The sequence below is a fragment of the Micromys minutus genome, assembly GCF_963924665.1.
Source record: "Micromys minutus genome assembly, chromosome: 17".
In the NCBI taxonomy this organism is placed as follows: Eukaryota; Metazoa; Chordata; class Mammalia; order Rodentia; family Muridae; genus Micromys; species Micromys minutus.
The window spans coordinates 10985170-11009161 of NC_137952.1; the positions used below are offsets into that span (position 1 = coordinate 10985170).

Here is a 23992-nt window from a genome sequence, read left to right on the forward strand (position 1 = left end):
GAAAGTGTGGGTTAGGTGAGCTCTTGGGGGTCCTGGAAGAACAGTTTCTAAGGCTGTGCCTCAAAAAATGTATCACCTGCTGTGCTGGCCTGTGGCTCACTCGTTAGGCTAGTCTACCTGGAGTGAGTCCTAGGGACCTGTCTATCTGTAAATCCTAGCAAAAGGCGTCTGGTTTTTTTACATGGATTCTTGATATCAAACTCTACCTCTTCTGCTTACAGGGCAAGCCCTTTAACAATGGAGCCATCTCTCTGGGGCCTATTCATCTGAATTTCTGACCTTTCATTACATTGTGCTGTGGTGAAGCAGGGAAGATACTAACGGGCTCCTCCCCACTGCAAGCCACAGAAGAGGCTGATAAAGATCCTACAAACACCCTAGACAGACAGAAAAAAATGCCCAGTGGAGATAATGGGGACCACAGGGACTTTTAAAAGATCCCCTGCACTCCTAGGGATGAGACAGCAACAGCCACAGACTATGGAGTACTGACTCCCCTTCAGACACTGAAAGGACCACACAGGTGCACAAAAGAGACGGAAGTCACTGTGCTCTACGGAGCTCTGTGCAGTGCGTCTGTTCAGAGCCACTTGGCTGGTGGGGCAGAAACTGGATGTAGCTTCTGCAATACCTTTGACCCTGAAGAAATGCCTAAAGTATCCACTGGCTAGAGCTACAAATTTGCTACCACGACTCCACTCACAAAAACTAAAACTTGGAAAGTAAAAACCCAGTTTGGGGGAGTGAGTAAATGAATTCTAGAATGTCAGCTGGACTGGATTCAATATGGCCATTAAAGTAGATTCGGATGAACTGGAAAAGTGCCCCCCAGAAAGAAGGGGAGGCCCACTCAGAAGACTCAGTGTATTGAGTAGCGTGGAAAACTGAACCAGTACTAGAATAGAGCCCCTGGTTGGAAGACAACTGGAAAACCAATTATCCTCACAATAGGGACTGTAGGAAAGAAACCCGAGAATTACATTGGCTAAGACTCTAGGGAAATACATATTCTCGCTCATTCGTACCTTCCCCCACTGTATCTCTCTCTCTCTCTCTCTCTCTCTCTCTCTCTCTCTCTCTTTCTCTCACTGTGTGTGTGTGTGTGTGTATGCACGCGTGCATGTCTTAAAAATAACTAGGAAGCAATTTAAAGCTCTGTGTCAACTATGGAAGGACCCTACTACTGAGTCCCATCCCCAGTTAGAAATCTTCCCATAAATAGAAGTGCTTGCTCTAGTAAACTGGAAAACGGACATTAAAAAGCACACACACACATTCATACATATATCAAACACGACAGAAAGGCAGCCTGTCAAACTTCAACTGAGTGGTACAATTGCTAGTGATTTTTATTTTCTTTCCGCCCAAATCTATTTTCTAAACAAACAACACGGCTGTAAATAAATGTCGTTCTTCTAGAATTTTAATGAAGGTGACAGCTATCACAGAACTGTCATACAGCAACTCAACACAGGAAGAGAGCTTAGAAGGAATCGTCTCCCACATTACTACAGTAAGAAATATGAAGCATTTGTAAAGGAGCTGCCCAGTTGTGCCTGTGTGAAGCTCACTGCTGAGAGAATTCTTACCCAGGATCCTTCTGAATGCCATGCTCACTTGAGATCTGCATGTGCAGAATCCAGACTTCTACCCACTGGTGTTCAGCTCTGGAGAATACCCTCCCGTCCAAGCGCCTTTCCACTCTAACCTGCTTGCACAGCCTCTTCCCAAACGGGGAGGATTGGCTAGCACACGCAGTCCTCAAATACTGGACAGACTAGTTCCAGCACTTCCAAAGCCAGCTCTTCTTGGGCCTGACTGACCTAGTGCTAACAGCTGCAGGGAGCAGAGTCACTTACACTGTGCCTGCTTCACACAGGGCTCTGAACCATGCCCCATGCCAGCCCCTGTCCTCATTCACCCATCATCACAACGGACGACATCCTACAAGGCTCACAAAGTCACTTCCACAGCAAAGTGTCCCGTCCTGCCCCGAATCCAGCCACCCCTTCCATCGACCTGCATTCCCAGTGCCCCTTAGAATGTGTCCTCGGTTCCAGGCTGGACGCAGGCAACTCACGTCACGTCTCTATTCCGAACAGAAAGTAGGGAGACCGTGGACTGCAACAACCTCCCATCATCCTCTTGGGCAGTATCAAGCCCAGGCTTTACACACAGTAGGTGCCAATCAATATGTTCTGACTGAATGAAATCAATGAGCTCCCTCAGTGCAGGGTCCAAGCTGTCTTCATTTTCATCAGAAGTGAGAGCCCCACTTAGTGCATCGTATAGACGTGGCTCCCATTAGACGTGCGCTGAGTGAAGGACTATAGTGAGCTTACTCAAGCAAATGCACCTCCCCACGCTGTACCAATGATCAAATTTCAAAGTGGAGGTGACCAGGCCAGAGGATAATTCATCCCCCTACAGACACTTAGTGTCAGTTAAATTTCTGTATTTAATAGGGCCTGACTGAGACGAGCCATTCTGAACAAAAGCAATAGCTGCTTCCGTAATGAGTCTCCTTTAAATTCCTATGACTACTACATAGCGCCCAAAGACTCCTACAGCCACCAGACCAAAGCCCATTAGCTATCAGCTAACTTACCAAGCACAGAGCCCTGCAATCCCATCTCTGGCCTCCCCGGAGCCCAAAGGATCCTAGCCAAGGCTGATGGTCCTCAAGGGCTCGTTCTGGGATTGATGCTTGGCTTGTTCTTGTCGTTGTGACTAGGCTCCGAGTCATCACACACGATACACACATACAATCCTGATAAAAAGGGAATTCTCCATGTCTAAAAGGAGACGGGGCCAAAGGCCTTATAGAATCAATCTGGTACTGAGCCACACATTCTGGGCTCGGGGGCATTTGATGGCCCGGGATCGTTCTCAAGCTTCGGAATAGGGAGAGGAAGCCTTTGTCTGCTGTGAGAGATTATATTCGCTGACATTGAGAATAAAAGACAAACACATAGAGAAAGTATGAGACAGCAATCTGGACAGGCAGGGCAAATGGAAAACATGTCCTCAGAAACATGTCCTCAGCCTCTGTTATTCCCGGGGAGGGGATGTGAAAGGTAAAGGACACAGGCCAACACTGATCCAGGGTCCAGGTAACCAAGATGAACCAACTTCCTTCAAGAAAAGACCTCTGAACCCCAAACAGAAGTCCAGCTAGCCCTCGGCATAGTCCACAATAATGCTGCAACCCTGTGGCTAGTGCCACAAGCCTTGGAGTTCTGATCCAGAGCATGGGAGCAGGTTTGCGCCACCTCATCATAAACATGGCTGGTGTTTTCTGAGGATGTGATATTGATCAGTTGCTCTGTCTGTACTCACTACCCTGTTATCTGACAGATGATGAAGCACACGTTGGTGCTCCCACAGGTAAACGGGGAGCACGTGGAGGACCAAGGACTTGTGTCAGAGGTCAACAGTACGTTAGTGCTGACACGCTGAGAGCTCGAAGGAGACGGCACCCTTAGGTGGAACCTGCCCGCCTCTTAATCAAACCAATATTGGTTTAGTCGTTAAATATCTGTATGTGCTGCCTTTATTCCTTCTGTGCACTCCTGTCCCAAGCCCTTTCACGCCATCCTTCACTGGAGGAAGAGATCATCTCCCAACAGAAACCCGGCACACCGACTGCCAGGAGCAGACAGTGTGGGCCTTTCCTTTTAATTCCGAAGGAGACCTTGCTGCGGGCCGGACCTGCAGAAGAAGCCCAGTCCTTCTCTCTCCTCCACTCACAAACCTCAGCTCAAAGTCCTAATTAAGCAAAGGTGACTTGAGTCCATTACTAGAGCTACATTCCCAATGGAGCCAAGAACAAAAACACTGAATCTGTTGTGGGTCTTTCTTAGCACAAGAAATGTCCCTGCCAGAGACTAGTTACTCATAAAAATAACTAACAAGGCAGAGGGTTTCCCCAAACGCTAGGTGTGTCAGCTTTCTGGTGCTGCAGTAATTCCATCCACGGCACAGTCCATCACCAAGGGAAGTCAGGGCAGGAACTCAAACAGGAACCTGGAGACAGGAACTGAAGCAGAGGCCATGGAAGAACACTACTTACTGGCTTGCTGCACCTGGCTTGCTCCGTTTGCTTTCTTACACCCCTTAGAACCACTCACCCATGGAGGGAACCACCCACAAGGGCTGGGACCCTTCCACATCAACTATTAAGCAAGGATATGCCCAATAAATTTGCTTACAGACCAGTCTTATGGTAGCATATCTTCTCAATTGAGGATCACTTCTCGGCTGACTCTAGCTTGTGTCAAGTTGATTTAAAAAAAAAAAAGACACTGGGGAAAACAAATCAGCCTTGCCATTTGGTCATGCAATGGCCTCTCAGACCCTAGAAGCAGGAGCAGATCTGAGCCAGCTCCTAATTTCTAGATACAAATTATCTTCCTATTCACACCACACAGACATCTGGAGAACCCAGAACCATTTATGGACCACACTTTCTCTGCCCCTCAAAAGCAACCCCCACCTCACCCCCCAATCCTGTAGTACAGCTAACATGTTCTTGTTTTTGTGACACTACCCACAATTAACAGATACTGAGTGGAGCGTCAGGCACATACCAGTGTGTCTCTTCTCCCTCATTTCCCACATGCGTACTTCCGACTTTTCTTCCGCCCCGTACACCAAATGTTACCTTCAGTGGAGGAACCAGACACCTGTCATCTCAATAGCAGCCATTTAGGAAATTTGAATGTCATTATTGTAAGATGCTGAGAAAATAGTATCTTCGCCTAAAAACATACACAAATGCACACCCTCCGTAAGTGAGGTGACAGGCTGTGCTAAAGGGAGCACAGCGCTCCGTGCCAAGGGGAGCCAGTCCTTACATGCCTGCAGCCTCCCTATCCACCTAGGGCCCCTGAAGAAGGGGTGTGCGAGCATTCATGGGGGGAAGGGCACGAGAGGAAAGAGTGGGTGGCACTTCGGTGCCTCCGTCAGTTATACAGATGTCCTGGTGGCCTCAAACTTGCCAAGAAGTCCAACAGGATCCCTGAAACCTGCCTGTCTCCCCTTCTCCAGCACCGAGATCATAAAATCATAAGCTCTCGCTACCTCTCTGGCTTTTTTATGTGGAACCTGAAAAATCAAACTCAGTCCTTACTGACAAGCCTTCCCTCCAGTAATTTCTCACTGCCAGGACCTTTACTAATCCCGACACTGTCCCCCAAGCTCCTGGGAGAACAGAGTAAGGAGACTCAGAAAGCACCATCTCCAGTCCCAGCTCAAGCACCGGTCAACTGAGAAGGCTTGCCAGCCCGACGCTCTGGGACTCAAGTTTTCATCTGTAAAAAGGAGAAAATGTTATAAAAATGTGGATTATGGATTCAATATGATGGGTCACATTCAGCAACATTTAAAGACATGGAGGGGAACAGATTAGAATAAATCTAAATATATTAGGAACAGAAAGAATATCGTTTAATTCAGCTTTTATATAATATTCTAATCTGCAATTGAAATGTGACTTTTAAACAGATTTATTGAGATAAAATTCACACACCATTCAACTCCACAAGGTAATGCAGACAACACATGCAAGCATCGCATTGCACCTCACTTTCTAGCGATTCAAAAGCCCCGAAGGAAGCCTTACACCAGGTCAGCCACTCCCCTCTTCCCTCCACACCCCCAAGTCCTCTAGGCAAACTCCTCTTCCCTTCTGTCTCAGTGACTTTTCCTATTCTGAATACCCCTGCAACAGTACCATAGAAACTCGTGATCTTTCATTACTGACGTCTTCCATTTACCAATGGTCAAAAGTCACCCGTCTTCAACAGGTTTCGGCACTCTGCTTCAAGCTGAGTAACACTCCACTGTGTGGATGTACCACACTGCGTTTGTCCACTCATATGACAATGGGCACTTTCACTTTGGAGCAAGTGTGAATAATGCTCCACATTCACACATGAGTTGTATGAATATGTAAATGTGAATCTGTGGGCCATTGTCAGAACATCTGAAGCCTGTGAGCTACAGCATCCCAAGGCCTCACTAGACCACTGTGTGTGTGTGCACACGCGTGTGTGTGCGCATGTGTGTGTGTGTGTGTGTTAATTCTGTTGGTGGATTTCTGCTTTCTGAACAGAATAAAGACCCTGAACTCATATCTGGCTCTTGGCACAGGCTCCATGGGAGGTAGAGGCAAGGGCACCTCTACACATTCAAGAAACCTGGTCTACACATTGAGCTCCAGGTTAACAAAGTTATATAAGACACTGTTTCAAAAGTAAACAAGAAGGTAGCAACAACAGGCCCTGTTCTGCTCAAACAGTCCTAGGAATTACAGTAGCTAAAACAGCTTATCCGGATGTCTAAGAATGGGGAAATTCATAGAACCTCAGCCTTTGGCATCTTCACTGTCCAAATGAACTGAAACGAGAGCAGTTCCGTGTCAAGAAGAGCTGTGGAACTCTCAAAAGTATTAGGGTAATGGCAATGCCTCTGCTCCCATCCCAGGATGTAAATTATTTCTACACCACAAGGTACAGACAAATGGTACTCACAAACAAGCATATGGTCAGAGGTCTTCCTGCTGTGAGCATGTGTGCACAACACACACACACACACACACACACACACACACACACACCACTATTCAGTTTATAACTTCTCCCTATGGAATGTGATTCCGACAATCGCTGCTATCAAAGAACTGATGTAAGGGGAGAGGCTGTCTGAGGAGCAGCTCACACCACCAGCTAACCAGCATCAATAATTCACCTATTAACAGTCATGAAACCAGAGAAGCTTGGGAGGGATGGCTCTGCAGGGTCTGCAACACTGGGAACATCTCTAGGATGCTCTATGCTTCTTCTGTGCAAAATGACCCTCTCCCTCTCACCCAAAAGAACCTCTCCCTCATCTCCATGGGAGGAAGGGAACATAACAAATTTGCAGAACCTGAAGAATAAATACAATTCCTATACGCCTTAAATTTACAGCCCTCACAAAGCCTACACAATATGATAAACCATTATAGGTTTTTCCTGTCGTCTCTGCCTTGGCCACAATTAATTTCACCACGTTCGACTGTAATGTGGAATGGAGGATATGAAGGCGGGAGATTTAGAGGCCTCATTGCTTTGCAGTGAATAAGCTTCTGCAATATGAGGCCCTGGAGGTAAAAGAAGCAATAACGACAGGCCTCATTTTGAGGAACCATTTGTGAGCATTTTCTGTTTTGCATCGTTAAGCAAGACAAAAGTGCCCGAAGGAAACCATGACAGCACTGGGTTATAGTCACTTGAAATCCAAATGCGGGCATATTCCATAATAGAGGTGCATGACAGCTCCCATATATACCCTGGAAGAGTGTGCAAGCCCAGCTAGGAGCTGTGTGTCACCAGAGGACAACAGAAGTCGCTCTCCTTTGATGGACACAGTAACCTCAGAGGCTTGAAAAGACACCAAACTTGAGTTTAAAAGTTCCAGGAAAGCTCCCAAGTGCTCTCCCTCAAGGAGCAGGGGAAACTCTCACTACAGTAATGGGACACTCTGCTGGTGTTCTGTTTCACTACTGGAGTATGTAGGATGTGATTCCTCAAGAAGATAAAGTCCCAGCCTAAGCTCCAATACCAACTGTGACCTTATTTAGAAAAAGGATTTTATAGCTAAAGCCAATGTGAAAAGAGGTCATAGTGGAAAGGAGGAGTTCCTGATCTAGTAACTATTAACCTCATAGAGAGAAGGAAATCTGGACAGACACACCCTGGAGTATGTCATGGAAAGGCAAAGGGGGAGGGGCTGGGAGAAGAGAGGAAGGTGGGAGAAGGCCTGGAGTCTCTCTGAGAGAGACAATCCTGCAAGCCTCTTGACTTTAGACTTCTACTTTTCATTTGAAGAGCCGGGTGTGGTGCACACTACTTTAACATCAGCAATTGGGAGCCAGAGGCAAGCGGGTCTCTGGGTTTAAAGTCATCCTGGCTTACAAAGCAAGCTCTAGGACAACCAGGGCTACGTAATGAGACGACGTTTTGTTTGTATTTAAAAACCTAAAGTAGATAAACTAAAACAACCCACCACATAGGAGAAAGTAAAGGACCAGATCTGGGGCCTGGATTCTCTAATTCTAAATAAAGTTGTTAAAAACAAGGCAGAAGTTTCCTTGTGAGAGGGTTCAAATGTTATCCCTTTTGAAATGCAGGGGCTATGCTAGTAAAACACACAAATTTGTCACAGCTAGTACCTGTCCACCCAGGTGGCGATGTAGGAAGATTGTCAAGACTATTTATTAATAATAGTAATAATAGTGACGCTCCCAGTTAGTCAACATCTCATTTGCTAGGTGCTAAGAAAGAGTGGGATGGTCTGGTGTGAGGGGGACAAGGACCACTTGACGAGGAGAAAACTCAAGCTTTAATCTTTTCTCCCAGATCTTGGCCCAACATTAAGCAGCCACCTGGAAGCTCCCCACTAGCAGGGCACTCTGTGTTAATTGGGGCGGGAAGCAATTCTCACGACTGACCTTGGCTCTCCTTTACCCGGCTAGGTGGGACTAAGGGCCTAGTTCTTGAATGTGATATGCTGCACTCACAAAGTGAAGGTTAAAGGAGACAGCACAGCACAGCTCTTGCTTCCCTGCTGTGACATTGCTGCAGACAATGGATCCTCAATCAACTGGATCAAAGCGACTTCGGGGTAGAGAAGCAACACCCACCTCCCTCCCACCGTACACCAGCTGATCAAGCTTCAGGGTCATCGCCCTTGGTAGAAATATGCTATTGCAGCTATGGTCTATCCAATCCCGACTAAAACGCACTCCAACAGACATCCTTCTATGAACCTCTGACCATAAATAATGGTGCAATTCTAAGATAAAATTGTATCATTCTTTGAGCCCGAACATCAAGCATAGTCTCATAAAAAGAAGTTTACAGCCCTATATAATGGTGTCTTTGCATCCATACAAAAAGGAAAAGAGGGAGAGCTGGTTCTAATAATCTCCTTCAAGTATCACATAAGGAACTATGTTCCTTCCTAAAAATACTTGGCACCCTCCAAATCTACCCAGAATGGCCCCATAAGGAGCAGACTGTCTGGCCTGTGTAGACTGGACCAGAGTTTCCCACATGAGCACTGTATTCTCCATAGAAACGAGATGTATCTCCCTCCAGTCAAACACCATCTCCTATCAAACACCACCTTCGACACAAGAGATTTGGGGTGCTATTCACTGCTGCTTTTCTTAGCCACACATTAGTCTAGAATCTGTTCACACCACAAAGTGAACTCCACAGAGGCATCTTCCCCTTTTGCATCTTTCAGGGACCCAAAGTCAATCAATCATTCTAGGGGCCAGGGGCAGAATTTTAGGTATTAGCATGCCGGTATTCTGAAAGTCCCGGGACTGAGCAGGGACACCTCAAGGAATCTGCAGAAATATATTCTCCTAGAGTCCGCTACACGTGAAAAGCTCAGGAACAAAACAAAACAGCATCAGATCAGGGAGGACAATGGCCTCAACGTGTCCTGCGCAGTGATACTTTGAGGGGTGACAAAGGAAGGGACTCAGAGACCCCTAATCCAATCCTAACCTAACCAAAGCAGTCCACGCTGTTGTGCACATTCAGCATTATGTGATGGAAGTCTGTGCCTGAACAGCTCTCCTGTTTACTATTCAATGTGGACAAATTTCTTCACCCCTCAGAGACTTAGACCCCTATATATGAGGCAGGGTGACAGTACCACGTGTAGACCTAGTCTGAGAATTAATCAACAGGACTGTGTAAAATGCCTGATGTACTCTAGACTAGCAAACAAATGTTCTTTCTCTTCTCAGACAGAAAAAATAACCCACTGGCAGAGTAAGCCTGCTGCACGTAGGGCTAGAGATGTTTATCTTATAATTAGTGTGGGATCGCTTTATAAAATTCTTGGTGGGAGCCCAAAATCTCTAGATAAACCATCATGGCATGCTGTTTTCCCTAAAAATGGAGCGATCCAATTTAACAAGTATTTAATGAGCATCAGGAAGACAACAGATCGCTCATCAAAGGGGTGGGGGACCCTCTCTCAGAATTAGCACACCATTCCTCTTATTCCCTTAGCCAACAATACAAACAGATCAACAACAACAAAAAAAAAAAAAATGTCAAAGACTGTAAAGTCCAGCCACCAACCATCTGGAGGCATCCACAGTGACTGCACACAGAAACACTCTCTCCGCTTCACGCTTCAAAGTCAGCCTGGTACCTTTCAAGTCACTGGCCGCTGACTTTCTTGCCAACCACACCGTATAGACATCCCACCTGCAGCTTCTAGAACAGTTGGCTGGGCAGTGATCTGTGGTGGTCCCACCTCATTGTGGTGGTCGTCCTCCTATCCATCCTTTCACAGGTCTGTGTCTCCCAGGTTTGGGGACATAACTGCCTCCTGCCTTCCAGGTTTGCTGTAACAAACCACTACAAGCTGAGTGACCAGAACAGACATTTGTCCTTTCAAGGTTCGAAAGTGGAGGTTTGAGCAGACAAATTCTTGCTGGAAGATTTAAAGGGGTACAGTTCTTTGCTTTTCTCGGTGGGGGTGGCCAGGAATCCTGGTATACATGGATCGGTCCAATTTCTGCCCCGATTTTGACAATTATACCTTCTGTGTGTGTGTCTGATCTTATTAAAGGATGTTTGCAGCGGCTTTATGAATCACCTGGATAATCCAGGAGGATCTTATGCCAATATGTTTAAATTATTTCCCCCAAATAAATCAGATTCACGGGCTTTGGTAGATAAGTCTTCTGAGCGGGTCACCATTTAATCTGATAAGCAACATTCAATCCAGCCACAGGCTTAAGCTGGGCCATGCAGATTTTTCTAGACGGATAGAAGAAAGCAGTAACCAAAGTTGCTCAACAGAAATACAAAGGAAGCAAGCAAGGATATTTAATGAAAGGCTTCTGGTAGCCATGTTACCAAGAAGTACAAAGAAATGGACACATTCGTTTGCAGAAGTCTGTTATACAGTAGGCCAGTATAAGCAGAAATGGTCCTTATCTTTGAAGCGCTCACAAAGGATGTGAGAAAGAAGGCTCACGTACAGACATGTACAAGCAAGGTCCCAGGAGTAATTTGAAAGGAGTAATCAGGCCCAATCATGCACAAGATTGTTCCGGAAGAAGACCTTGAAAGAGGAAAAGAACAGGCAGGGATGCTGTGATTCCAGACAGATCCTGTGGAGAGAGCAGAGCTGTACGTTGGCTGCATGAGGCGAGAGATAGGAAGAAGGAAAGGAAGATGGCAGATCCCTGGACGGGTGACAGCTCCTTCTGGGTGAATTTCTCAAAGGTGCCCTTCCTTAGAAACCGCATAGCATGCCGAGTAGGTTACCTTGTGAAAATGAGCAAGAGGTGCCCGTGGTGGGCTGAACCAAGTCTCCTGAAAATGGTGTGTTGGAATCCTGCGTCCTGAATCCAGATGGGAGACAGGAGCCTTACAGAGGTGACCAAGTTAAAATGGGGTCACTGGGATATGCCAGCCTTACAAGAAGAGGGAAATCAGAACACGGAGGTCACACAGGGAGGGAAGAAGAACACTGAGAGTCCGTGAGGACAGCGACCGAGCTGCTGAGAGTACAAACCGAGATGGGGCAAAGGTTGCCAGGAAACCAAAGCTGGAAATAAGTAAAACAGATTCTCCCAGGTGACCCACTAAAGCAATCAACCTTGACTTCAGACTCCCAGCCTCTGGAGCCAAAGGGGAACAACTTGCTGTTTCCTAAGCACCTACGTGTGACACTCTGTGACAGTCCCTTTCCATCCAGTGCTTATAATATACACCTTGCCGTGGGCCAACTTGGCCTTGACCATGGGATTAACGCCGTCAGGCTAGAGCAAAACCTATAGTAGAGAGAGCAAAAAGTGCCAGCCATAAGGCCATGAAGCCAGGCAAGGAAGACCTCTTTAAGTTTTTACTGAAAAAGTCGGGTGTGTGAACTACAGACTTGACTCGCAACAAATGTATCAAAAGTATACCTGAGGCTCACCCACGAGTTACCGTGTGGAAAAAAAATGAGCAATGGCTCCTGCAAACACCAAGGCTAATGTGGTGGGAGATGTCCACACCCTTGAACTGCCATGGTCTCTCTCTGGTGCTTGGTTTGTCCATGGATGGTAGTTTGAAAGCTACAGGCAGAGACAGAAGGCCCCGAAGAAATTCACTGCCCTTTCCTGGGAGGAAGGTGATCACAGCAACAAGATCACGTGAGTAGGACAGGGGATAAGGCTCGGTTAGCAGAGTGTAGCATGCACAAAGTCCTGGCTTTGATCTCTAGTGCTGAATAAATTGAGTGTGCGTTGCTGCATGGTTCTAATCCCAGCAAGCAGGAGAATCAGGGGTTCAAGGCCAGCCTTGACTATGTAGTTAGTTTGAGATCAGACTAGGACGCCTGAGATCCTACCTCAAAAAGGAAGAAAAAAAAAAAAAACAACAAATCTAAGTAAACATGAGAGAATGTACTCTAATGTCAGGAGCCTAGTACACTGCCTCCTTCGTTAAAACAAAAATTTCATTTCATCTTCATAACCGCTCACCGAGCTATTGCCTCCGATTCTGCAGATGAACAAAACTGGGATCGGAACAGTTACGTGACCAGGAACAAGGTCTCACAGCTCAGTAACAGAGGACACAGTTCTGGTTCCAAATGCTCTACAGAGAGCCATCTCTCTCTCGGTGAAGCCCTACTTCCCTGGGTCTCAGCCACCTCACTGAGCTCCAATTCCCCAAACGTGTGACGTAAATATGGGCAGGGAAGAAAAACGGAACGAAAAGTGGCAAATCACAGCTGCAGGTGATCAGTCCCAGATAGACCTTCTTATCATATTTTCTGATACTGAGTCCTCCGGGTTTTACTTCCCAAGGTTAACTGGGGCCTAACACAGTCTGAAAAGATTAAACGGGAAAATTCTAGAAGTAAACAATTCTCAACTTGTAAATAGTAACATGAGGACCTTAGTTCCTCCCACGCTGACCTGCCTAGGTTGTAACTCATCCCGTTGTCCTGTGTTTCCACTCTGTACGCACAACCCGTATATGACAATCCGGTACTGTTAGTAGCTATTTCAGGAACTCTGGTCCTGCAACATGCTTCCTCGGATAACAGCAACGACTCTATTAACCTTCCCTCACCAGCACGAAAGCTAAAACCCATATACCACCGTCACTCCCCTGGTGGCTCAGCAGTCCCTAGAGCCTCTGCTTCCAGACCTGGGTTCGCAGACTGTTGAGGCTGCCAGGAATTCCCAAGACCACTTCAAAAGCACCAAGCAAACCTGTGCATTTGCCTAAACATCAGGCAACCGCCATCTTTGTTCCTGGCTGAAACAAAAGCAGGCTTGTGTGCTAACAGCTGCTTCCTTCCACTGGAAACTGTCAGCTATAAATATACTCCAGTGCCGATTTCACAATACGAATTATTATTTAATAACTGCCATTCGGTAATGGGCTCTTTCAAAACATCTGCTTCCTGGGAAGCATACCATAAAAGAAGGCCTTAGCAGGCTTACAGGGAGAGCAAGTAGGCCAAGATTTACCAACACGTTTGGAAAACTAGCCAACACCTTCACGGGGCCCCACACCAGAATTCCAGTTTATCATTAAAAGAGTGACGTTTCTCATAGTGTCGCTCTCCTAGACTGTTTAACGAAGTTCACATTCATTCATTAACCTTCCTAGTAGGGGAGCTAAAGGAGCCAGAATTTCCATTTTAGACATAAAGAGGGACAGAAGTCCCATTTCCGAAACAAATAATTCAAACTCACTTACTGCCTAATAAGCCAGAGGACCAGCTCCTCAAGAGCACACCCTCCTCACAAGTCAACAGTGAAAGGGGTAAAGGTGGTCAATAATTCATCTCCACAGCTGGATTCTCATTGGTCATTTACTTCTGTATGAAAAGCCTCAATTTCCCTGGCAATGAAATGGAGCCACTACCCGCCACCTGGAGATGAAGACACCGCTATAAATGACTGAACTGCCCGGATCATCACCATTATGCAAATGAGCCATGCCATTAGAGAGCTGCTAAACACAGCCATAAATCGTATAAAAATACTTCAATGGAAATTAAGGTTCAATTAGGAGGCTCCACTTTCAAAAAAAAAAAAAAATTCCATCACCCTGTTATTCCAAAGAGGAGGCAGCTAGCTAAAACTCACTCCCAGCAGAGGGTAAGGGGACCTCTGTCTGACGTTCTGAGTGAAACTGCACATTGACAAAGATGGCCCACGAGACGGGAAGATGACACACCTGACTGGGACGCTGCCAGTCTGGCTGAAACAAGGGTTCCAGGAAAGGGTGCGATGGGACATCATCAAGCCCGTCCCCAGACAGGAAGTTACCACCTTGGTGTGAAGCTACAAAAGTTGTAGAGATTTTACGCGTTCTCTGTAGAGCAAAGTGTATGAGCACTACTTGACTTGATGTTGACTCTGTTTACCCCAGTGCCTTAGGAAGATTCAAAACTACCGCCAACCCGACGCATAGACCCAAAGTCCTGACGCCTGCTTTCAATCTCGTTAGATGTCTTCTAACCTCAGCAGCCCAAGTCTTAGGAATTACCTGCCAGTTCCATCCTGCTCTCTGCCTTAGGGACCCCAACACCTCTCACTCACAAGCATCTCAAAGCTGAAAAGAATCCACAACTACAATTCTCAAAGTCAGGAAGGTCACAGGTTGTCTGAATCCAAACCAGCCAGCACTGAAGGAAAAAATTAAGACCTGCACACATTCGGCGTTTCCTAGCGAGGAGCTCCAAAACCTCCTTCCACCTGGGCTAGCCTGTGGTAGGTTCGAACACAGCACTATCTAACTGGGGCCAGGGCGCTCATCTGCGTCACTCAAACATCGGGTATCGAGATGCCTGTCACTGGGATCGATACCCAAGCAGTTCCTACACACCTAGCCTCTTCTGCCTATCTTGCCTCATCGTGGTTGAGAAACGGATACCCTCCCCAATCACTCCAAATCACTCCAAAGAAGAGTGGAGCTTTCTTCACTGACTGAAGTGACAGGAAGTACAGCGGAGATCAGACAGCCTCATTTAAAAAGCCTCTCCAAGCGGAGGTCCTAGCGTCATTAATAACAGAGAAGGCTGAAGACGTTCAAGTAAATCTGAAATGAGCCCAGTGAGGGACAGAGGTCCTCAAGCAGCTCAGACCCTAGAAGGATGAGTGTCTTTTAAACCAGAAGGCTTCCTGCCACCCGCTCCCATGTGACGCCCGCGAGTGCTGAAATTCACAAGTGCCTCCATCCCACTCAATAACCTGCTCTAGGCAGATCAATGCCTCAGGCCCCGTCCTCAGACAAACCCACCCCAGGCTGTCCCCAGGCTGTCCTGCACAGGGATCCTCGAATCTGGGATACTAGTGATAACCTTGTGTCTGAAGTACAACAGAGCTGGGACCCCAAAACAAAGACGCCACAGCCCTGTCCTGAATCAAGGAGCTTAGTTAGACATGGGGGATAGCTGGCAAAAGTAAAAACCTACTAACGGCACGTGCCACATGGATGCCACCGAGAATGATAGGGCGGATCTTCCCTGGACCCGCTGGACAAAGGCTGAGTATGGGGTGTAGTGGTACAGTCTCAGTTCTCAAAGGGTAAAGGAAAGAAGCAGGAGGCAGGTTGGGCACGCTTTCAGAGACCGGCATCCTCCCTATTCCACTGAACTTGAGCATCCATGGTGCCTCCTTACTGCATCTGGGATCATCATGTTATGTCCCTTCCTCTTCTAAAGCCCTCGGTCACTTTATTTATTTATTTATTTTATTTCATGTGCATGGGTGTTTTGTTTCCATGTGTGTCTGTGTACCACAGGGTACCTGATGTCCCTGCACTCCCCAGGGACTGGAGTTACAGACAGTCGTGAACTGACATGTGGGTGCTGAATGGTACTCAGGTTCTAGAAGAGAAGCCAGTGAGTGCTCTTACCCTCGGAGCCCTAAGCATCTGGTGCAACTGCTCCATTCTGTAGAAACTGCAAGATGTGGCAACATCACTAAAACAAGCAAAGACGCCCCACAATGCTTCAGGAGCACCCTACAAACCAGATTCACATCCCAGAGTATGCACTACGGTAGCTGTACAATCTGGAACCTGGTTTGGAAAGCACCATTGCTTCCTCTAGCCCCAGCAGTAAGGTCCTGCTATTTAGAGTAGATGTTCCTCCAAAAGTATGTTGAAATCCCATCCCAGCAACAATCATGCTGGCACGTGACACCTTTGGAAGATAACCAGGTTCGGAAGGCTTTAGTATGGCTAGTGCTTTCTTTGAGACCTAAAGGAGATCTCGACCCTTCCCCTGATGCTTCGGTCTTGGCCTTCCTAGCCTCAGACCTTGAGCAATACACTCCCACTGTTGACTAAGATTACCTCATGAATATGAGTTGTTTTCCTTATTGCTTTTTGTGATGATTTTTTTTTTGTCATCTTGAAACAAGCGTGATCTAGGGTGAAGCACCTTGAGAAAATGCCCCCACCAGAATGCCTTCAGGCAAGTAAGTCTACAGTGCATTTTCTTGATTAATGACTGGTGTGGGTGGACCCAGCCTCCGAGGCCCCACTCCAGGGAAGGTGGGGGCTATGTAAGAGAGAGGGTTGAGTAAGCCAGGAGGAGCAAGCAGCACTCCCCCGTGGCTTCTCTTCCAGTTTCTGCCCTGACTTCCCTCGTGATTGGTACAGGGTGACCTGAGAGATCTAGGAAGAAAATCCCTGTTCTTTCCAAGTCACTTTTAGTCACGGCACTTTCTCACAGCACTAGACATCCTAACTAAGACACAGAGGCAGCACCTTGAGGGAAGAGAGCCTTGTTTGAGTTTATAATTCAAGGACCAACTGAAAAACAAAGTCAGTGAAAGGAAAAGTCACGGGGCACCAATGTTGTGAAAAGATGACGTCCTGGGTTTCGGCACCAATGTTGGGGAAAGGATGAAGAGAGTGGGGGGGCATATGGCCCATGGAGGTGCGGTGAGGCCAGGGGGCAAGGGAGATGCCTCTGGGGGACCCAGGTTGGGAATCCCTTTCCCCCTGAGGGACCAGCCACACGACGGTATATGGTATAGTACAGAATAGAGTTTATTCAGGTCATGGGGGAGTTAAGAGGGTAATAGAGGCAAAGAGAGAGAGGTGGAGGGAGGAAGGAAGGAATAGAGGAGTAGAGGCCGGCCATGAACAAATAGAGGGAGACTGGGGGCCGGGGGGGGGGGGAAGGGAAAAGGAAGAGGAGGGATAGGGTGGAGAGAAAGGCTGCAAGAGCAAGAGAAAGAGGAGGGGGCAGCATCATCGGTGTCGGGTCACTGGGGTGGAGCATACCTGGCTACTGCCAGGTAACTGAGAGGTGGGGTTTACAGAATCCCAACACCAACAGCCCATGGTGACAGGAAAGGCAAGGCAGACAACGCAGAGAGCAGCTGGTCATACTTTACCACTGTCAGAAGCAGAGGGTGATGGGTAATAGTGTACCCCTCACTTTCTCCTCTTTATTCCAATCTGGACCACAACCCATGAAGTACTGCCACCCACATTCAGGACAGATCTTCCTACAACTATTAAACCACCCTAGAAACCCCTTCACAGTCATGCCTAGAGGTCTGTCTCCAAAGCAATTCTAGATCCTGTTGAGCAGACAGTATTAACCATCACAACATCCAAGGACACCTGTGCCCTGTGGCAGTCTGAAGAGGAATGGCCTTCATATTCATGTGTTCAAGGCTTGGCCCATAGAGGCTAGCACTATTAGGAACTGTGGCCTTGTTTAAGTGGGTGTGGCCTTGTTTGAGGAGGTGTAGCCTTGTGGGAAGAAGTTATCCCTGTGAGGTCAGGCCCAGTGCAGAACACGGTCTCCTGCTGCCTGAAAATCAAGATGGAGAACTCTCAGCTCCATCTCCAACACCATGTTTGCCTGCATGCTGCCATACTTTCCTTCCATATTGATAATGGGCTAAACCTCTGAAACTGTAAACCAGCCCCAAATAAATATTTTCCTTTATAAGAGTTGGTCGTGGTGTCTCCTTATAGAAATAAACCCCTGACTGAGCAAGTTTTAAAAAAATCAGCACAAGTAAAAAACAAGTAAACATCTGTATTTGGTTATTTCTCTTCATGATTAGCCCCTGAATACGCCGTTTCCTCTTGTACTACTGAGAATCCCAGTTCCCCCATTCTTCCAGCTTTTACAGTCCATTGACATGAGTCACTCTTGGCCAATGGGACTGAGTAGAAGTTCTCTGTGAGAATGCTTGAAAGAATCCATAAGATCGCCCTTCTACAGCCTTTCTTCACCTTGAACTCAGGCATGGCAGGAACTCAAGCAGTAAACAAAGACTGAAACACGTAAGAAAGGGAGCCGGGGTCCCTGGCAGAACGGAGCCAGGATGCTTTACTGTTAAGCTCTGACATCCACTCAACTAGCCAAACACAGGCCCTAAGTAAAGCAGGTTTCCCTTCTGTACATCCGTGACATCCAGAGGCCCCGGACACGGAGCTAAGACCCCTCAGCAGAGAAGGGACAGAGGATCTCACTGCACAGTTCACAGTCCAGACTCTGCCATGAAGCAATTCACCTGCCACAGGTCAAAGGCCACCTTTGGTCTGTGCCAACACTCCCTTGCCCTAACCAAATACTCTCCTGTTTTGGGACCATCTCTTCTTCAAGACACAGGCATGGATGGACACCCCTCCAGAACCCTCCCCTCTTGGGGAAATGGGATGCCCCATCCCTACACCCCTTGCTCCTCCCATCCGATATCAGAGACCCTTCTCTTCAGCAGCAGCGCAAAAGCCTCCCTTACATCATGCCAAGCCAGGGTTCCCACTGCCCAGCCTCCTCCGGCAGGTGCTTTTTCACTTTTTAGATTTTAAATTATAATTTATCTATTTTTAATTTATATTTTAAGTCTTTAGACTCAGCAGACCAATCAATCCACAATGACTTTGGGGGAAATGGGGGCTTTTTTGTTTTTAAGTTTTTTGGCCTTAATCTATGGTCGGCTAAATGGAGTTAGGAGAATGTAGTGAGAACCAGTCCAGAATTCCCATCCTGTTTTTAGAGTTCTGCTCTGTCTGCTCTCGTTCATTTGGTAGACTTGTAGGTAAGAATCACCCACACCTCAGATAGACCACAGGCTATCCAGTCACTTATCCTAGTTCCACTAGGATGACATGTTCAAGTGACAGTGGGACACCAATGTCATTTTCAGGCAGAGAAGCACCCCAAACTCTTCTCCGATTATCTCCAACTATGGGCATGAAGTCAGCAGGGAGCTTTAGGTCAGGTTCAGTCGAAGAGTGAGCCCAGCTCCCAAAGGGTCTCCTGGTCCCACTCTGCGGTCTCTTGTGGTTCTCTTCCCCCGAATGTCGGTGAGACCTGAGCTTTCCTCTAATCAGCAACGTAATGAGAGCAGGACAGAGCAGAGCCACATGTCAGAACTCTGTCACACTCAATCTCTCTTATTGATTTGGGTAAACAAAACCTCATGTTAGGAACACACGTGTCAAGGGACCGAGAACAGACTCCAGAAAGCTGCCCAAGAAAAATGAGGCTCTTGGGGCTGAAAAGATGGTTGAAGTGCTTGCCAGAGAAACATAAAGACCTGAGTTCAAAACCCCAGAACCCACATAAATGGCTGGCAGGAGTGGTGGCCAGGGATTGGAAGGCAGTGCAGAGAAAGCTGTCAATCTCTGGGTTTGAGTGAGACTCCACTTCAATGGAGAAGACGAAGAGTGGTGGAGGACTCCCAACATCAACCTCGGGCTTCCACATGCATGCATGCATGCACAGGTGCATGTCCTGTGCATACACTTGTACATGTGTATACACAAGTGTAAAATACGCACACAAACAATGAAGCCCTTTACTCAGAGCCTGCAGAGGAATCAGCTATCAGCAGCCCCAGAGTCTGAAGGAAAGGCCATCAACTCTCCAGCTGCAGATGAAACTGGGTGTTTCCAGACTCTTGACCCCCCAGGAGACAGGGACGATCACATGTGCTCTTCAAGATTCCAAGTCAGTGGCCACACTGTGACACTGCAGTACAAAATGACCACAGGTCAACAGTGAACAGGAACAAACTTCCAATTAATGACAGGATCCGCGGGCTAGCCACCTGGTTCCTCTGGTTCCTAGTGGAAACCAGGAAAGTTCCTCCAGGTCCTCTCACTCACACATCACACCTAAATACTGGGTTCCTTTGGATGTGGAGGGACCCCTGTTTTCCTCTTAATCAACAGAATAAAGCGTAAGTAGCATAGAAAAGTCTATATATTAAAATCTTTGAATAGGAAAACTCAACCCAAATGAGAAAACACAGGCTCTTTACTATGTGAATTTGGAGGGAAGTAAGCTCTCCTACAAAATAAGAGAGAAATCCAGATGCTGTGAGAGGAAGATTGAGTGATGTGACTAAAGAGGGAAATATTGCCTGCAGCTCAAATTACAAACAGCTAATTTCCTGAATATATAAGTAGTTCCCACAAATCAATAAGAGAAATAAGACCAATTTCACAACAGAAGGGATAGGAACAGTTTGTAGAAAAGAAACAGTGGTTTGTAGACTTCCCAAAAAGATGTTTGCTCACAAGAACTATGATGAGACTCCCAAGTAGGATGGAATGTGCTAATGCTGGTTTGTAGGCAGTGGCGAAGCTGGCGCCCTCACCTCTCCCGTCTGGTACAACTTCTCAGCTATAATTGCTCAACAACTATCAGAAGCTGTCAAAATCACAAGAGCACTTTGCTCCCAGGGTCAACAGTTCCATGTCTAGGAATACTAAAAACAACATGTGATTGAGACCAGGCAGCAGTAAAGACATGGACCAACCAACCTACCCATAGGGGAGGACTATGCATGAACATGTATGATCATGTATGATGGCATGTCCAGATAACAGTATAACATGAACCATATGACTTAGATGAGAAGATTTTGCCTGATACAGGGTTTCAAAGGACAGAATGAGGAATTCCTCTCTGCCCTGACAGGGAAATCTCTGAAATCTATCAGCAAATAATCAAATAAACAAATTTGAGGGAGGTAGGGGAGAGGTCGGGTCCCAGCAAAAGGAGGTTTAATTCTGCACTCTTGCACACATCGTAATTATTAAACCATCGGGCTGAATATCTTTTTCAGAACAAAAATTAATAAGAAAGCTGCACTGGGACTCCCTACACACACGCACATGCACACACACACATACAGTCGGGGGGGGGGGTACACAAGCAGCTTCCTCTTTAATGGCACTCAGCCTCTAAGGGTTGATTCTCAGGCAACAGTCAGTGTGATAACTGGGCAGGGGTTGGGAGGGTGGGAAAGGGAAGTATTTCTTGCCTGTGCTCTCTCTGACACAGCCCTGTGATCCCAGAAGTCAGGAGAGGCTGAAGGCAGAAGGATTATAGGTTTGAGGCCAGTACGAGCTCCCCGTAGCAAGGCTCTGTCTCAGAAAAATGTAACAGTGGGGGGGGGGGGGCCTGAAAAACTTCAGCAGGTAAAGCCATCCCCCATCAAGTTTAATCCCCAGAACCCAAACACTGTTAGTAGAGAACCAACTTCCGGTGCAACCGCCCACTGGCCATCTCCCTTTAATGTCTATGCATGCCCAAATGTCCTGTTTAGACCCCAGCCACACGAGGCGAGAGCCCAGCCGCATGGTCTCAGTTTGCCTTCATAGCCTCTGTGGCAGCTCTGTCTCCAACAGAATCATGTTCTGAAGTACTGGTGGTTAGGGCCTCACCACATGAATTTGGAGACATACAATTCAGCCCATAAAATGGTCAATATCCCAAGAAAATGCTGCTCTGGGGTTGGGGGTGGAGCTCAGTTGATAAAGTGCTTGTACTAGCACACACTCAGTCCTCAGTACCACATGAGACTGGACACAGCAACACACACCTGTAATCTCGGCACTCAGGAAGTAGACAGGAGGATCGGGACTTCAGTCATCCCTGCTACAGAGACAAGTTCAAGACCAGGTTAGGCAACATGAGACCCCAATTCCTTCCCCCACCCCCAGGCCTCAGGACCGGGGAGATGGCGCTAGGATGCAGCAGTGGAAGCTGCAGGACTTGGACCTGACTTCAGGATCCTAGAACCAACGGAGTGGAGGGTGAGCGGAGGGCGTCCGCAATTTCTCTCTTCTCTTCACCTTGATGAAAAGATGGCAGAGACAGGAGAGAACCAAAGGCTCACAGCATACTCATGTAGTCATGTGGTCTGCTCATGTGACAAAGTGGAAGAAGGACAGACACGCAAGGGTGTTTGGTGTTCGCTCGAGAGAGCGACTGCTCATGCACGGTCTCTGTCTCTCTCTGTCTCTCTCTCTCTCTCTCACACACACACACACACACACACAAACACACTGTTTAAAAGCTCTACTGGTAGTGGTGTTCCAATATCCTTTCCAAATCGCAAGCCCTACTTTCATTGCATTGGAAAAGCAAGAGGTGAATTTTCACACCTTTCCCAACTCTAGGCAGACTGGGACAGGCAGACGGTCTGGCTCCACAGAATAGGCCCTAGGCCTCGGTCTCCCCCAGCCTCACTGAAGCATGGACCATGGTAACAGTCTCCAACCCACACTCAGACCTTCCGTACAGAAGATACGAGGCTGTGCCTTCTTGGCAAAAGCAAACCCCGCCTCCACCAAGCCACTCAGGGAGACTTCAGCCCCATCCCAGACCCGAATCAGATCCACACTGCAATTGTATAGCCTCCCTCTGAGACCACACTGCTCATTAAGATGTCCTAGATTACCAGCATCAGTTAAGTCACCGCTGAGCCGGCTCAGCGATGGAAAAGAGGGCACACACTTGGCGGCACTATCTGGTACCCCCAATCGTTTCTTTCTGCATGGGTGCTGAGCAGCTCAAGGCAGAATGCCTGCCTTTGAGCCCGATGTGCTCCTAGACGAAACAGGGTTAGTAGCTGATTCTTCTCACGGGCTGTTCAACAACTAAAAGCAGCTGAGTGGGCCAAGACCCAAGAGTCAAGACGATTAAAGGCAGAATGTTGAATGGCTGCTTCCAGGGAAAACTTTCTCTTGTACTTCTAGCTTTTAGTAGCTGCTGAAAATCCCAGGCATCCCTTGGCTTACAATGAACATCACCCCAATTTGTCTTATCATTTCCCCTGCCTGCCTCTGTGTGTGTGTGTGTGTGTGTGTGTGTGTGTGTGTGTGTGTGAGAGAGAGAGAGAGAGAGAGAGAGAGTGTTTTCTAAGTGTAGGGGGTGGGGGAGGGGAATGGGACATAGATCATGGACTGGAGAGATGGCTCAGTCCTGAACTCAAGCCCTAAATCCACAATTAAAAAGAGTCACATGTCTTGCAATCCCAGCACCAGGGAGGCAGAGACAGGGTCACTAGCTCTTGCTGGACAAGAAGCCTGCTCAAGGTCAATCAGAGACCTTGTCTCAAATCACAAAGGCTAGAGAGATGGCTCAGCAGCTAAGAATGTTTGTTGTACAAGCATAAGGACCCGAGTTCAATCCCAGTACCTATATAAGAAGTTGGATGCAGCCATGTCCACACCTTAATTCCAACGCTCTAGAGGATGGAGACAGAGGTTCTCTGGGGCTTGCTGGCTGTCAGTCTATGTCTACATTTAGTAAAGACACTGTCTCAAAGGAATACGGTAGAAAGCGATAAGAGTAAGACACCAATGTCCTCCTCTGACCTCCACGGGCGCATACACCGCACCACGCACACAACAACAGAGTGGACCCTAGGGTTGATATCTGGCTCCAAATGTACATACATGTGCACCCATTTGAACACACACACACACACACACACACACACACACACACACACACACACACACACACAAAACCAACCAACCAAACCCACAAATCATCGAGACGAGGGTCGACCCTGATCCTATATATCAGTGAGCACCCCGTTCCTGTGAAATTTCACATCTACAGGTACAAATATGAATAGTGAGGGCTTGGACATATCTTTTGGGTAGACACAGTTCAAAATTCT

At 47.3% G+C, this 23992-nt stretch overlaps 1 protein-coding gene across 4 annotated transcripts in view; it reads right to left on the minus strand.

The window, feature by feature from the left end:
- The window catches only part of LDLRAD3 (low density lipoprotein receptor class A domain containing 3), a 221703-nt gene that overhangs the window by 179600 nt on the left and 18111 nt on the right, over nt 1–23992 (minus strand). For 2 of the 4 annotated variants that reach the window (XM_080931150.1, XM_080931148.1), the window contains exon 1: nt 1590–1702. The exons of the other annotated variants lie outside the window; for them this stretch is intronic. In XM_080931150.1, coding sequence (XP_080787276.1) covers nt 1590–1611 — 22 coding nt within the window. In that variant the 5' untranslated portion in view covers nt 1612–1702. Of the gene's footprint in view, nt 1–1589; nt 1703–23992 lie in introns of those variants that run through there. 4 annotated transcript variants of the gene reach the window in all.